General features: G+C 42.7%; 1 protein-coding gene across 2 annotated transcripts; it reads right to left on the bottom strand.

The window, feature by feature from the left end:
- Window positions 1-9,550: 9,550 nt before the first annotated feature.
- mmachc (metabolism of cobalamin associated C) lies at window positions 9,551-16,027 on the bottom strand. 2 transcript variants are annotated; one of them, XM_084067250.1, is made up of 5 exons: window positions 15,936-16,027; window positions 14,834-15,031; window positions 13,439-13,591; window positions 12,581-12,757; window positions 9,551-12,272 (listed from the first exon to the last, which is right to left on the bottom strand). In XM_084067250.1, exons 1-5 carry the CDS (start codon window positions 16,023-16,025, stop codon window positions 12,084-12,086), a joined length of 807 nt encoding a protein of 268 aa, XP_083923376.1. In that variant the 5' UTR covers window positions 16,026-16,027; the 3' UTR covers window positions 9,551-12,083. The 2 variants fall into 2 exon arrangements, with proteins under 2 accessions (XP_083923376.1, XP_083923375.1); XM_084067249.1 differs by having other exon boundaries at window positions 12,575-12,757.
- Window positions 16,028-16,959: the final 932 nt, after the last annotated feature.

Here is a 16,959-nt window from a genome sequence, read left to right on the forward strand (position 1 = left end):
TGTATGAATGAATGAACCGTTGTAAAGCGCTTTGAGCACTTGGAAAAGCGCTATCACAATGCAATTCATTATTATAATGGGGAACTAATTTAATCAACACAATTTTGATTATGACTGTGGTTCAGAATGATTACTTTGGGTTGGGTGTGTGTCTAATTGCTTCAGAGGTCTTAATTTTCGTGTCCCAGACATGCGTGGCAGGCTGGCAACAGTCGGAGGAAGCTGTGAACTAGACAGGTTGGATGTAGTCAAGAGGCCGGATGATGGCGGGTCTTGCCACATCAGCAAACTCACCAGTCACCAGACAATGTTTGTGTGCATGCATGGGTGTTTGTGTGCATACACTGCACATGTATGGTCTGACCTTGTGATTGAACATGTATGCCATGGCCATGTATGCCACGGCCATGCCTCAGTAACTTACCTTGTGTTTCTGAGTGTTTCCCTCCCCTCCTATGTCCTCTGTTGGTGTGTGTGTGTGTGTGTGTGTGTGTGTGTGTGTGTGTGTGTGTGTGTGTGTGTGTGTGTGTGTGTGTGCGTGTGTGCGTGCATGCGTGCGCGTGTTCTTGTTCTTGTCATGCCAATCACTCACCTGCATCCTGCACACTTGCCTTCCATCAGCTCCTCAGCCTACACATCCGCCATCCATCAGCATCTCACCTGTCCTAAATATAAACTGCTTCACCCACTCATTGTCAGATTGTTGTTTCAGCTCTAGTTTTAACACCCCCAACCCCCATTACAGGCCCTGGTGAACAAGATCCTCTGTAATTTCCTCAACCGTCTTATTGATGATTCAGATTTTCTCTCGGACCGTTGAAGAATACAGGAGGACAGGAATAAGGCAGAGATTGATTGATTGATTGATTGATTGATTGATTGATTGATTGATTGATTGATTGATTGAATACTTAATTAACAGTTTGCCAAAAATACCTAATAATAGGTACAGTTACTGTATACAATGATGCTAAAAGGATAACACAAAAATTCAATTCATCAAGACATATAAAGACATACAATACTATACAAGAAATCATCAATACTAGGAGCAGTAAAAGTATATTTACAGAACAGTGTGGGGTCATTTATTTTGGCAAGCTAGAAGACTTGTCTAGGTCCAGTTGCAAATTGCAGTAGGTGCTTTTTAATGGCGGTTTTGAAGGAGGGCAGGGAGTCGCACTTTTTGATGGCGCATGGTATACGGCATTCCACATTTTGGTGGCATAATAGTAGTGTGGGGAATGAGATCAGTGAAGTGCATCTTCTCTCATAACCTGCTCCATCCCCTGCCTCTTCCTGGCCTAATCTTTGACCATGGACCCGAGTCACTTCTCAAGTAGGGAAGGCATTCTGTCAAGCCCTCTGAGCCTATAAGTGAGTCTTTGATGAATCTTTGGTAATGGTTTTTAATGTTTTTTTTCTCCCTCATATTCCACTTTGCATAGAGGAGCTGATATTCTGCAGGAGCAGCTGTCTCCGTACTAGTCTTGATATCAAATGGTATCGTGATCCCAGAGGATTGAAGCTAATCTCAAATGGTGGATTATGTAAAGGGACCCTTGGCCCAGGCTAATCCTTCTTTCCTGTCTCTGCCATACTGTTCTTTGATGGGAGCCTTAAGCATCATTTATTTATTTTCACCGTACGACCGGGAAGAGCCAGTTATTTTCAGTAGTATAAATTTCACTTTAGAGTGGAGTTGATATGGTGTCAGTCAGGTGAATGAATGTTGCTACCAGATTGCTACTGCGAGAAACTGAAATAATTGTGGACAATTTCATTATCTGATGCAAGAGTCTACGTGACAAATCGCTGCCTTGTATAGGCAGTCTTTATATCCATTATATCCGTTATGGGTCCTAAATCTTGGGAGTTTGCCACATTATGTCTGACCATGAAACCATTCATGCTTACCCATGTCATAGCCTCTCATGCATGCTGGCTCATGTTTGCTAGCTAATGAGAGATTTCTGTGTGTGTGTGTGTGTGTGTGTGTGTGTGTGTGTGTGTGTGTGTGTGTGTGTGTGTGTGTGTGTGTGTGTGTGTGTGTGTGTGTGTGTGCGTGCGTGCGTGCGTGCATGCGTGCGTGCGTGCGTGCGTGTGTGTGTAAATGATGGTTAGTCTGAATGAACGTTCATGCCTTTCTATGTATTTCACAAAATTGTCTGTATGTCCAACATGTGTGCATTTAGGATTAGGGTGATAGTGTGTGCAAGTGAGAGTGAGAGAGAGATGAACGAGAGCGAGAGCTAGAGAGAGTGAGGCTATTCCAAGGAGAGTACTGTTTATTGAATACATCTGATGACTTGTGTGTGTGTGTGTGTGTGTGCGTGTGTGCGTGTTGAGTTTATTGTGGAGGGATTTCAAGTTTAATCGCCTGGCTGAGTCTGATAATGAGATAATCGGACAGAGTCCGCTCCCTCCCCTTCCTTTCTCCTCTCTTTCCTGGCGTTCGACCCCAAGTCTTTGGCTGAACATTCTCATACCAGCCTCACGATTGGCTCCCTGCAGCAGAAGTTCTGATTGGCTGGTGAGACTGATAAGTGAACCGTTTTAAAGCTTGCATGACACACACACACGCACGCACGCACGCACACACACACACACACACACACACACACACACACACACACACACACAGGGACATGCTGAGAACAAGCCTTATGAGAGATATCTGAGGAAATGCCATTTTGTCAGAACGAGTGTGTGAGTGAAACAGGGGAAATGAAAGGGAGATTAAATTCTCTCTCACTATGCCTACGGTACTTCAGAACTCCGATCTCATATGTTCTCCCTCTCTGCTTCTCCCCCTCACACTGATTTTCATATTCTGAATATAGAATTGTCTCTTTACTTTCAGGGTTGCTCTCTTCCTCCCCAACTCTGTGTCGTGTGCGCGCGTGTGTGTGTGTGTGTGTGTGACTGTGCGTGTGCGCGCGCGCGCGTGTGTGTGTGTGTGTAAAACCCTTCCCTGTTGCTGGTAAGCCGTTGGCCTTTCCCCTCTTCTCCAGTTAACTGATGTCTGTGGGCGGTTAACACTGCTTCACTGATCCACAACTCATGGAATAATACTACTCATCTCGCTGTCTCTCTCTCTGTCTGTTTCTGTCTTTCTTTCTCTTTTCCCTCTATGTTTACTTCTTTGTGTTCCTCTTTCCAGTTCTTCTCTCTGTATGTAGGCCTATACTGTGCATTTATCTCATTCATTCACTCTATCTCCAAGAGGTTTCCCCTCTTTCTCTCTGCTTCCCTGTGTGTGTGTGTGTACTGTATCTGTCTCTACCCCACAGAACATGTGTCCAGACTAGGAACCACTGCAGCACTGCGTATGCACACGCAGATGTCCACACTGATGGCTTTATTGTGCCACTAGTTCACCTCATCTCCCCTTCTTTGGATGGTTTCACCCAGCAGTACTCAGCAGACGTTCACACCGCTTTCCTTCACAGACTTTTTTCTAAACTAATTTTCATTTACGAGCCGTGGCCCTGTGCCAGGATTTATTGGATTTATATGCCTCGCTCTGGCTCCATTTGTCATTTTGCTGCTCAATGCAGTATTTACGGAAACTTACAGTATGGCAGCAGTGTGTGTGTGTGTGCGTGCGCAATGTAGAAGTACTCTGTTAAGTAAAAAAGGTATTCAAAATGTTACTTGAGATTAAAGTACAAAAGTATTGGCATCAAAATATACTTAATGTACCAAAAGTAAAAGTACTAAAATGTTAAAATAGGGCTAAAGTGGTTAATGTATGTTTTATAATGTAATAATTCATATCTGCAAAGTAACTAGTAACTAATGTTTTCAAATCATTGTAGTGAAAGTACAATATTTGCCTCTGAGATGTAATGGAGTATAAGTAAAAGTACTGATAATTGGAAATACTCCAGTAAAGTAAACGTACCTCAACATTTGACTTAAGTGCAGTACTTGAGTCCATGTACTTAGTTACTTTACACCACTGCTGGTTTCCCCAGAGCAGTGAAGACCACAGGGTACATTCATGTCTACATCCCATCATGCAGCGGGCCTGCGGGTTCATGCCAAGGATTTAGTTTCCTCAGCAAATCCTGCAAAACACACACAAGAACCAGAGAGCTATAATACTCTGCCTAGCAGACCGCAAACTGCAGCCTGGAGATCATTTGCTTGATTCCAATTGGCTCTATGCACAGCAGCCATATTGGAAATGAATTGGGCCTCTTCCTTACTTCCTTCACAGGTGTTACCAATGATACTAATTAAGGCTCTGTTCCATTTAGTGTGGCATAGTGGTTGGCTTATTTTCAAGGACCCACATAACTCTAGAGAGTGTATAAATGGAACCAAATGGACCCTTACGGGTCCATTTGGTTCCATTTGTACACTCTCAGAGTTACACACCCACCATAAGAGGCCATTTGGGAACCAAAATGGAGTGTTTCTAGTGAGCCAACATGCACAATATCAGCACCCTGGCCAGAATGGAACAGAGCCTTCATTAGTATCATTGGTAACACCTGTGAAGGAAGTAAGAAGAAGCCCAATTTCTTTCCAATATGGCTGCTGTGCATAGAGCCTATCCTACTGAAAGAGAGGAGATGGGGGGGGGGGGGAATGGAGGAGGAGAGGGCAGAGAGAAAAGACAGAAAGCTTGACAGAAAGGAGAGGAGAGAAGGGGGCAAATAATGATGATCTCCTTAGCCGAAGCCCCCCGTCCTTCTCATCACTCCTGACAGGAGACTCAAGACGTTTATACCCCTCTGTCAGATCTGTGTAGCCGGGGTTCATAAGGTCTGCTGTACCCGCCGCCATGTGAGGATGAAACCGTCTTCTTAGAGAGGGAGGGAGCTGTCAGTCACCGAGATCTTTGTACATGCAATGCATGGCAACACAGATTTCACCTACATATCAAGTGAGATCTGTGGAAGGGCTGGCAGGGGATATCACTTCACAGAATAAAATGTGGATAATTTATGGTGAGTGTGATGGCTGACTCAGCAGCCACACACATTGAGACTATAATGTATGGTTACTCTTCCTTTTGGTTTATATATTTAGTGTGTTTATTTTCAGTTGTACATTATTAACCAGTTGAAATAACCTAATTGTCTGTGGGAAGCTGCTGACAGAGATGGACATGATGCAATGGCCGAATGAATGGGAATCAGCTGCTCCTGATCTGAAGCTAATGTGGACAATTGGACTGCACCACAGTCTCTATGCACTATGGGGAGGGGCAAGCGTTATTAGAGTGTGTTTAAGTGGCAGTCTGTGTCTTTTCCCCCTTTGTGTTCACAGTGGTCTGACCCATCCCTATACATGTCCACCTCACGTATCATGCTTTTAGTAGTTTTCGGGTCCATTGTGTTGTACAGTACAGTTTCTGTTGAGTTATTTTGTTTGCTTTCATTTATTTTGAGCACATTTATTCTTCTATCTGCTAAATCATTTATTTGCAACAAAGAAAAAGAAAGAAACAAAGAGAACAATATTTTAAAACCAAAGTGTCCCTGTGTCTCTCCTTCCGACCAACTTGGTCCCTGACAGTGAGGGTAAATCTTTACACCCTCAGAGTTAAAGGGATGTTTGAAAGTGGAAAATATCCCCTTTTAAATTAAAACTCAGGGTTTTATTGTGTACTGTTGTATGTCACCTCAGTGGAGAGGGCGGTCGTCACTGCACTACAGCAACTATACCACAAGTTCAGTAGGGAGCTGAATAGTGTGTTCCTCCACATGTTGTGTCCTCCTGGTGAAACTCCTCACTGCAAAGAAAAACAAGCAGTGACTCATACTATGTATCAGAGCAGACAGTTGTTCGTCTATACAGTCTACACTCTACACCCTCTCTAACCAACTAACAAGTACAGCTCAGCAGCAACAAGGGACCAGTGGGAATTGGCACAATAACTAAATTGGGACAAAATGGGGTAAAAGATACAAAAATATATGTAACTTTCCAGAGGGATTCAGCACCGTTATCCTCATTACCTGACAAAGACATGTGGTGACGTGTGTGTGTGTGTGTGTGTGTGTGTGTGTGCGTGTGCGTGTGCGTGTGCGTGTGCGTGTGTGTGTGTGTATATATATATTTATTTTTTAATCATATTTATATCTTTTTAGACAGTGATATGTGCAAATACTTCATCTTTTTTTCTTTCACTGTTGTATACACTTGCCTTTAATGTTTTACCCCAAAAGACCATTTTATGGAATGAACTGTACTATGCCAGCCAAGTCAGTGATTATCTTTTGACTCATAATTAAATGAAATAAAGAGGAAACTAAAGCAGTAATATTCATGTGTGGGACATGTGCGCATAAATGTTGGAGCTGCACTGTGATACTTTATCCATTCGAAACCAAACGGTACCCCTAAGGGTCCACTTGGCTACATTTGTTCGGTATGCTTTCACAGTTAAATGAACACTCCGTATTTCACTGTGTAGATAGGCTGAGGGCGGGACTGCATTGGGAGTTGAGTTATGTGCAGTTAATGTGAATCCAGCCATTGAGAGAGAGAGAGAGAGAGAGAGAGGGGGGGGGGGGGGGGGGGGGGTAGATAGAGCAACAGAGAGGGGGGGATAGAGATAGAGAGTATCTGTAGGAGTATAATTAACTCTGTGGTCTGCCTCTCTGCAGACCTGCGGCACAATGCTTCGAACTGCTGAATCAGTACACAGAGACAGAGCAGAGGAGGGTATAGGAGGAGTGAGGAGAGGGATGCAGTGGGTGTGTGTGTGTGTGCTAGTGAGAGAGTGAGAGTTAGGAATGGGGCAAGCCAAGTAGAGAGGGAGGGAGGAAGAGAGAGGGAGGGAGGGAGAGAGAGAGAGAGAGAGAAAAGTATAGCATGAAGGGGTGGGGTGGGGATAATCCTGCAGCTAGAACCTTATGAATGAGGCTCTGGGAGAGGGAATGCTGGGGGTGTCCCTCACGATAAATGAATGAATGAATGAATGTTGATAGAAATACATTTTTAGTACCCTGTACCTTGTATTTTTAATACAGGGTAATGGGAGCTCAAACAGATAATTAAACTGCTGCAGCACTTAGTGGTGCCAGTGAGTATATACACAGTATATGCACTTTCTAGTAGGCCTATGTCTTACGTACTATAGTATGCACTAGAATCTAGTGCATACTATAGTGATTAGATTGACTATACCACATCAAACTGATAAGGATAAGGTAGACCGCCTGCCTGGCTGGCTGCATAATAGTTGACTTTTCAATGAGTGTTGAACATCTGCAGATCTTTGAAGGACAGGAGTGCAATGGCTAAGTCACCCAACATCAAGAGAACAGTGACATCTAGAGGCAATGCAATGTATGTGAACGCTATAATGAAGTTTACTGCAGAACTACTGGTGTGAAGCAGTGATCCCCCCAGCCATCAGCCCCCGACCTCCGGAATAGCAGCAAAACGCAAAGGGCAAGTCTCTCTCCATTACTGAAGCCAGCTCTGAATATGGTAACCGGACACATTTTATCATTTATGTATGAATACCCTCTGTAGGTCAATGTCCATTTTGTTTGTAAATAATTGATTGCGTTTAATAGGGGGTTTCCCCACCCAACTTAGTAGCTATACAGTAACGGTATCTGTTACGGCATGGCCAGAAGAAGGTCATATATGATGGGTCAGCAGGTTGAACTGTGGGGTCGCTGACCCAGTGTAAAAAGACCTTAGTCACCGTTGAGGCCTGGTCTCTTTCTCTTGTCACCGCGCTGGGAGGCAGAGGCAGTGTCACATGTATAATGCATCACTGTGGGTGTCGGGTAAGCAGCAGACAGATGGAGAACAATGGAACTAAAGGCTACTGGTGAGGGGGCAGACATAGCTACATAGAGGCAGACAGATAAGTGTCTAGCTTGAGGTATGTTGTGTGCTGGAGGTGCATAATATAGGCCTATCTGAAAAAATCTGTTAAATAAAAATTCTAATTATTAGATTTTTTACCTCAGGAATTTTGTTACTTTTCTTTTGTTTTTCAAAACAAACACTTCAGTTTTAATTCTTGAACATATTTCACGAGACGTTGAGACTCTAAAGCATTTACCACTTTGTCATGTTGCCTTTCCTTTCTAGACGTTTAGGGACTGAACACACCAAGTGGTGAAGCATTTGAGGTGTCATTTTGTCCCGTTCTTCTCGCAAATTAAGTTGACAATTCAAGTTCATGAGTAAAGGCCACCCTCTACTCCCAGACACTGCCATCTGGTTCAGTGGTACATGCTTTTATAATTACCATGCCCGCTTAATGACCCAAGCAGCTGGCCACCTTCAGAAGTACAACCAGGTCACCTACTGGGGGGGTACTCGACCATGAGTTGTTGTACCGTCACATATTCCCTTGCATGAAACATCTGTGGAGCCCCTTCACACCCCGTTATCGCCCGAACAATAGCTGTACAAGTTCCATATAAAATTCCCACCCACCATCAAAAGTCTTCCCACACCTGAATTCAGCTACACCTTATCCCTCCCATCATCCTAATCCAACCGACCCCTCATTGATCAACACCCTCCTGGACAAAGAGAAACTCCTGGTTCATGTTTGGCCCCTTCAACCACCCCCCTTCTTCTGTACACCTGTTTGCAATCACTTTTATTTTACCTCATTATTAGCTAAATAGGCTCTATGCACAGCAGCCATATAGGGAATGAATTGGGCCCCTGCCTTACTTCCTTTTACAGGTGTTACCAATAATACTAATTAAGGCTCTGTTCCATTTAGTGTGGTATAGTGGTTGTCTTATTTTCAAGGACCCCCATAACTCTGAGAGTGTACAAATGGAACAAAATGGACCCTCTCAGAGTTACACACCCACCATAAGGGGCCATTTGGGAACCAAAATGGAGTGTTTCTAGTGAGCCAACATGCACGATATCAGCACCCGGACCAGAATGGAACAGAGCCTTCATTAATATCATTGATTGATAACACCTGTGAAGGAAGTAAGAAGAGGCCCAATTTCTTTCCAATATGGCTGCTATGCATAGAGCCTATTCCTAGTTTCGCGTAGCCAGAGGACCGGAGATCTTCGCATACTGATAGTCTAGGGAAATCTAAATTCAATGTAGTGGCTAGGACGGCGGTGGGAACGGCCCCTAACAAGCCTACACCGGGTGCATTTCGCCTTTCCGACATGTCGCCTTTCCGACGTTAACGTTACGAACCCTATACCTAACCCTAACCGCACGCGGAAGCCACTAGTCGGAGTGGCGAGATGTCGAAATGGAAGGAACCCCCCGCCTACACCTAGTGCTATGGAAACAAATATCCCCGTCCCAGTATGAAGGATCAACCTAAAGTCTTTGCATTGGTTCTGCAATTCAGTTATTTTTTTTTAAATCTCTGAATTGTTTCAATTCAGTTTAAGGCCCTACAGTGAATTTAGATGTCCCCAGAAGTATTCTTCTTTTTTTAATGGGTTGAAGTCAGAATGGAAGTATATTTACAAATGAAATGAAGTTGATGAGACAAAACATGAAATAGCTTGTGTTCATACTGTCTGTAATGAAATATAAGTCAATTAGTAAATGTAGAAATCACTGCTTTCTTTATTTTCCAACTTTTTCCGAGTTGGGTTTGTATGCAGATATTTATGGGTAACCTATCTATACACTTGGGCCTCTATTAATGTATAACAGCAGGGACATTTTATCACTTTTCAATTACCACAGAGAAGCGCCAGCAAGGGAACAGTAGCTTCTAGGGTTTGTGGCTCTGTCTGTAACTCAGTGCACAATTGGGACAGCTTGGCTCGGGTTAGCTTTTAGCAAGAAGTTAATGACTATAGCTTGAATAAGAAGAAAAGATGACTGCTGCCGTGCTCTCCAAGAAGAGGAGAGCTTTGCTATCAGACAGATAAGGTTCACAGCTTTTGTTTGTTTTCATTTGATTCAAACAGAGATTTCAAGGACTGCAGTAAGCCAATGCAGTAAGTCAATAAATGAATGTGTCACACAGTGAATTTGATTCAATGCTTAATACAGAAATACATACTGTAGATCTTACCTATACCAAAATATATTACCATTTCTTTATCTTACAAAACTACACATCAAAATAGAGACCAACTTTCCATGGTTAAATAAATAAGAAGCACACCCACAATGTTAAGGCATAATGCCCCTACAACACACAACACTCACTGAAGCCGTTACAATGTAAAGCCATGATTTATGTAGAGTCTACATCAATATTGGCTTTTCAAATGTGCAGTTAAGCTTTATGATGACAAGATCAATCTCCAACTTTAAGCATCCATATGTACCTGGTCAGTCAGTGGTCAGTAAGGTTTCAGCCAGTCGTTATGTATGAGAGAGATACGCAGCCCAGAGGACCTGTACTCCCATGGGAGATTCTGCATGGACATCCAGGTATAGCAAACTATTCGCAAACGCAAAGAACAGACTTGTGTTCTAGGACAGTGGTTCTCAACCTTTTCAGGCCGCGAGCCTCGGGGCTAAAGCACCCAGGGGAAATGACGAGCACCCATCACAAACTCATCACAAAAAAGGAAAAGAAAAAAAACTCCGATATCTTCACTTCATGGAGTACATTTTCTGTACCAAATTAACCGCATTAAAGGTTCTATGACATTCATTTTCACTTTTATTTATTTTTTCTGTTTTTTTGGGGGTTTTATGACCTCAATTACACCCAAAAAAACTGAACTTTGAACATTCAGTGGATTTTCTGTGGTCTGGGGTTTTCTGAATAATTAGGCTGAAAAGTAATCTGAGATTGGCCCTTGGATAGTGAAGTCACAGGCCATTAATCCCGCCCCTCCCCTATCCTTTCCTTTGGGGGGGGCGGAGCAGAGGTGAGGATTGACAGGCAAAATCCACAGCGACACCCGCAGGCAAAGATTTATTTTTTCATTGCAGTTGAAAAGGCTTTAAATGTGAGAGAAAAACACCTGCAATGGATAACTGGAGTGGAATTTTCAGTTAAAAAATTTTATACACGTTTGAAGGACCATGACAAAGACTTTTAATGTGTTGTAAAACTGAATGTCATGAAACCTTTAAAGTAAAAAATAAAATAAAAAAAGGTAACAAACCCGGAAAATAACCGTACATTTTCGCACGGACTGGCCACGCATGCACGCACGTAGCGCACCCAAAAGCGCGGACATTAATCGGCACCCCTGCCCCTTTGGGGTCCCGACCCACTGGGTGAGAACCACTGTTCTAGGAAACTAGCAAGTTAACTTGGGAGTATGTATTATATTTCTTATCATATGAATCAGTAGTCATGCATTATTGATAAATGCATGGGCCAGTGCCATTTTTGAAAGATTATACTTTAGGCAGGATTTGCTTCATTTTGACAGTGGAGTGTGTAGAGAGCATGGTCGATAACTACCATTGAGAACACCAAGGTCATGTCCTCATCTGTATTTTTTTCTGGGGATTCGACTGTCCTGAGGTGCAGTTCCTATTTAGAAATCCTGGTTGTCGTAGCCCTGGTGTAGAGACACAGCAAAACTGAGGGCAGAGAGAGGAGACATACAAGGCATGTTGTTGGGAGTCACATTCAGTCTCGGGTCCTTGTGACTCATCCAGTCAGTGCACTAACTGGCTGTGCCTCCAGGCAAACCCTTATCTGGAGGAATGTTTATACATAATGTATGTTTCTTTACAAAGATAGAGCCATGTTAGTGTGTGTGAGTGTCTGTCTGTCGTAGAGAGATATAACATCATTTATGCAATAAATTATCTATTATTATAATCATTCTCTATGCTATGCAATCATTATTTATTTGTGATCATCTGTGCTAATTCTTGCTGCGAACTTGACCAGCAGAGCAATTTCTTTCTGCATTGTTGCTGTTGTTTATATATACCCACATGTATTACACTGCCATTACTGTTATTATGCCTGTATATTTTCATACTGCACTGCCACTTTGCACTTATATTATGCATTTATTTTAGACTGTGTATTGTTATCCTGTCCTGCATATAATATATTAGTTAGAAATGCACCGATTTGTCTGATCGCTTTGCTAGCAGCCGGCTGACGAGGCAATCGACTTCATCCCATGTGTCCATAGAGTCTCCCGTACTGCCATTGTCAGTTTCCATCACCCATGTCCGTTCACCAAGAGCTGTGGCTCACAGAGGGTGTCTAGTGCTAGTTGACTGTCTTTCCCTTGTAGGAAGCCCCAGGAACTGAGCAGAGCAGATCGCTGTGGAGGAGGAGTGGCAAAGTAGTCCTTCTGTTTCTGGGAGTATGTCCGGGCTGGGGGAACGATGTTTCTGTAGGCCCAGTCCTACAGAAACAAATGATGCAGTAGTTTAAGTTACATGTAGATTCTGACCAATAACTTAACAGTCAGGTACTCCTAATAATCTAACTGAGGTTGTACACTGCTTATGTGTAGTAGTAACCAATGGAACAATAACAATCACAGTTTTCCAACGTCTCATAATTTGTTGCATTATTTATGACAACACCTCGTTTCATATTCGTCGACCCAATATTTGACAATATAATCCATAAACCATGGTAGCTATGCAGGCCCGTCAGCCCAGGGCCCTTGGAATCTTCTAAACCCTTTTCACCCAGTACTACCTGTACCTGCCAACGGAGATTAAAGTCCTCTAGCAGCTGTATCCTGGCTTCTCTGGAAGGCACACAGTCAGGAGGAGCAGGCTGTACTAGTTCAGAGCCCGACGCCACACCTCCAAACACCAGCAGAGATCTGATGGCAAACCAGCCCCCAAATGTAGGATGCACACACACTCCAAACATCTTCTGTGGAAGGGAAACAAAGACATTGAGTGAAGATACAAATTCATACAAATGCGAGGAGAATAGAAAACAAAAACATGAACCCACAAATTACATAGTAAACACTGAGTCTATGTAGAATATGATGTGATGTGATTCCAAAATTGATAAATGTTGATGCATACAAATGTGAATACAAACATGTAGATTATAAACTGTTGAATTGTAATGGCTGGAACGAAGAGATGTTTCTCCACCTTTTCTCCCTTTTTGTTTTGTGTTTGTTTATTCTTTCATGACATACATCTTATATCGATGCAAAGTCTTTGAGGTTACTGATACAAATCTGTATAAGGTATTCTCTGAATGGAATATAACCTCATAGCATATTGTAATGTTTTATGTGTTTTGCTATTTTTACTGTTTTCATTTTTGTTTTGTTTTCATATTTAGAAAGAAATAACACATCAAATGTTGGTTTCAAATGCAACACAATGTTTAAATTGGAACTTTTCATGAAACTGAAGAAGCCAATAAAAGTACAAATAAAATTATACACAGAAAATAATAGGCAGCCTTGTAGCACCTGTATGATTCCAAGTAAATACAAAAATATCCATCCATCCATCCATCCAACCACAGTACAGTACAGTACACTACAGGAGAAACTCTGCATGGGGCATCTCGCTGAGCAGCTCTTCTCACCTTCTTGCCCCATGGGTGGTCAGTCACATCAGTCTGTTGGTAGTAGAAGGCAGCTCCGGACACGTGGGCAGCAGTCTGGGCCAAGAACTTAGGTTTCCTACTGGGCAGCATCTCGTAGTCATAACTCACATCCACCTTCTGATCTGGAAAACACTACAAATGAGGAAAAAGTTAAACACATTACTCACTAGGTCAAAGCACGCACGTACGTGAACATGCACGCGCGGGTAACCGGAACGCTCGCCCCAAAACACACTCGCCCCCATTTCTTTCCGCGGACTGCTCGCCCCCAGTGGTTTTTGTATTTGTTTTACTGAGGTTAAGGTTAGGAATAAGTTTAGGGCTAGCCACAGTTGTACTGAGGTTAAGTTTAGGAATAAGGTTAGGCTTTGGCATAGCTTTACTGAGGTTAAGTTTAGGAATAAGGTTAGGCTTTGGCATAGCTTTACTGAGGTTAAGTTTAGGAATAAGGTTAGTGTAGGTAATTAGAGGTCCTCCATTATCATCACTTCAGGTGTGTTGGTATAAGAACGTACGTCCAGTCGTGAAAGTTACATCATACAAAGGTTTATTATAGAAAAGTTCACAGTCTCAGAAGACAAGCAGCAAGCACAAGCAGCTCTTATGTGGTCCGAATTCTCTCTCTCCTCTCCTCTGCGTGGCCCTTATATATCGTTTTAGGGGCTCTCAGAATCTATGTCCCCCTCCTTCCTGACTCGGGGCACCTCCCTGTCTCCCCATTCTCTGAGGGGTCATGCGTCACCCTCTTTCGCAACATGTTCTTTCCATAATTCTAAAGAGGACACAAACATGTTTATCTGATATTTCTGGCCAAGTTACTCTGACACGAGATTCACCTTTGTACACACTCTCCATGTCTCCTAATGGTGACTCTTACCCCAGATTTATCTGTTCGCTGGCTGACTCTCTTCCTTCTCCTCAATTGTGCAATACTCTCCTCTCTCTCTGTCTGCCTCACACATCTGTGGTCCTCCCTAACAGAACATCCAGATGTTTCTCTGTCTCTACTGTTTCTACCATTACAGCCGGGGAAGCATCTGCGCTGTTTTAACCCTTACTTGCTCCTACATTGGGTTTAGGCATAGTTTTGCTGAGGTTAAGTTTAGGAATAAGGTTAGGTTTAGGCATAGCTTTACTGAAGTTAGGTTTAGGAATAAGGTTAGGTTTAGGCATAGTTTTACTGAGGTTAGGTTTAGGAATAAGGTTAGGTTTAGGCATAGCTTTACTGAAGTTAGGTTTAGGAATAAGGTTAGGTTTAGGCATAGTTTTACTGAGGTTAGGTTTAGGAATACCTGGTGGCGACCGTTCCCGAGGTCGCCGTATTATCCCCGGGGTGAGCGTGTTTTGGGGTGAGCGTTCTCACACACACATTACCTGCAACACAGCAGCATTGATGTAGTGTTTGACACATTGGTCTATGGGGTCAGACACGCCCTGGCAACCAATGCTTTCCATGAAGGGCAGGAAGGCTTGTTCAAACATGTCGGGGGTGCTGAGCACCACCACAGCAAGAGTGTCATCTGAGTAAGGAAGACGGAGAGGTGGTGACAGGACTGTGTTGTACCAGCCTATCTGTGGAGAACAGACACAAATAAAGTGAGATGCAGCCATGCAGGATCACTGGAATGGCTCAATTAATTTGTTTTATACACTACTAGACTAGTGCATAGGTAGTGGGTAGCCTTGGACCAAGACTGTTATATTTTTTTGTATCTCCGTCAGTCTTGGACAACACCTCCCAATTCAAAATAACAAGAGCTTAACCCTAAAGCAGGGGTAGGCAACCTTAGAGATCACTGGCACAATGGCATAAGTGTGAGTTTTTTTTTCTTTTTCTTTTAAATTAAGTTCCTTCACATCTACAGGTGTATACAAATTACATCCTGCACATAATTCTACATTCATTCAAACTCTGAACTCTAAGTCTAATCATCATTACACCCTCATGTGAAAGAAAATATTTCTAAAGAAGAAGGAAAAAAAAGCTTATGTATTATTTATTATACATAACAATCCAAATCAGTTGGCGATATAACATTTTAATGTGTGTATACTTAAACTTAATGTTGACATGGCTCACTGACTATCAAGACAATGAAAACATTGGTTAATGTCAACCTCTGCCCTAAAGCAACGGATGTTGCACTATAAGTACATTTACTCAAGTAAAGTACTGTACTGAATTCCCGACTTTTACTTGTAAGTTACAAGTATCGATATAGAAATACTCTGTTACAAGTTGTAACAGAGTATTTCTATATCGATACTTTTACTTAGGTAAAACATTTGAGTACTTTTCCCACCACTGCATGGACTAATGGGGGAGTGGTCCAAGGCTGAGGCACACGTGTCAGAATCGATCAAAACAATGTCAGTCTCATGGTCTATAACTAGTCTAAGACTAGAGCATGATGCGTTCTGCATCTTCTCGCTATCGATCAAGCATCAGATGTAGTTCAAAGTGTTACAACCATACCTTAAGAGGATACGCTTCAAATCCAAGCTTTGATAGAGAGTCTTTTAGCAACCCCGTCCTACTTTCCACACTGTCGGTGGACGACGCCATTGTTGAACGTCAACCACAACACAGTGTTGGATTGTGGGAAATGGTGTCTTGTACTACGGCGTCGATCGGCGCATGCATTTTATTCAGTAATTTCCATTTCTAACCCACTGCGTTACTTATAACTGAGGATACAGTCATATCTAAGACTTATTGTGTAAATTGAAGATAACACAGGCAAGCATCTACAGTTTGAGTTTGAGAACTAGACAGCTGACCACTAGCTCTGGTCCAGAGCGTTCTCTCTAACGTTCTGCCAGGCGCTCTGCTATTCTCATAGACTGAACACTCCACTGCCGTGCGAGGTCTCCAACTCCAGTAAAAATAAACAAAACTATCTCGCTATTCACTGAAACAAAGGAAGTTTTGTGTTGTTGAAAGACTATTCTCCGTGGTGGGAAACGTTTCAGGACCCCACCTTCTCTGTATAATCCGCTTTTTGGGGCAGAGAACAAAATATGTCCGCCAGACAGGAAATTATTTGATTTACTCCACTGCGCTCTCTACCGATCTGGTCATTGGTAATTTATATTGACCAGATCTGTAGAGGGCGCAGTGGAGCAAATACAAATAATGACGATCTGGACTTGTGTGATTGATTGAATGAATACTTTATTCAGAAGGTTGCAGAGAAAAAGCACATGGAAGTACTGTTTACAATATAAGGTTAACTAAAATGGATCGCTCATAAAAGCCGCAATGGCTTGTTTCAAATGAGATCCCCACGTACTCAAATTCATGGAGAAAAGGTTAGGTCCTACCGAGATTTGAACTCGGATCGCAGGATTCAGAGTCCTGAGTGCTAACCATTACACCATAGAACCTTATGTCCCGCTCTATCTGACCACCACAACATCAACTACATTACCCAGACTCCCAGCACCGGCGTCTGACGTACTTACGTTGTTACGTGCTCCTGGATTTAAAAGCAGATCGC

This window comes from Gymnoscopelus microlampas (assembly GCF_963454915.1).
Source record: "Gymnoscopelus microlampas genome assembly, chromosome: 9".
Taxonomy (NCBI): Eukaryota; Metazoa; Chordata; class Actinopteri; order Myctophiformes; family Myctophidae; genus Gymnoscopelus; species Gymnoscopelus microlampas.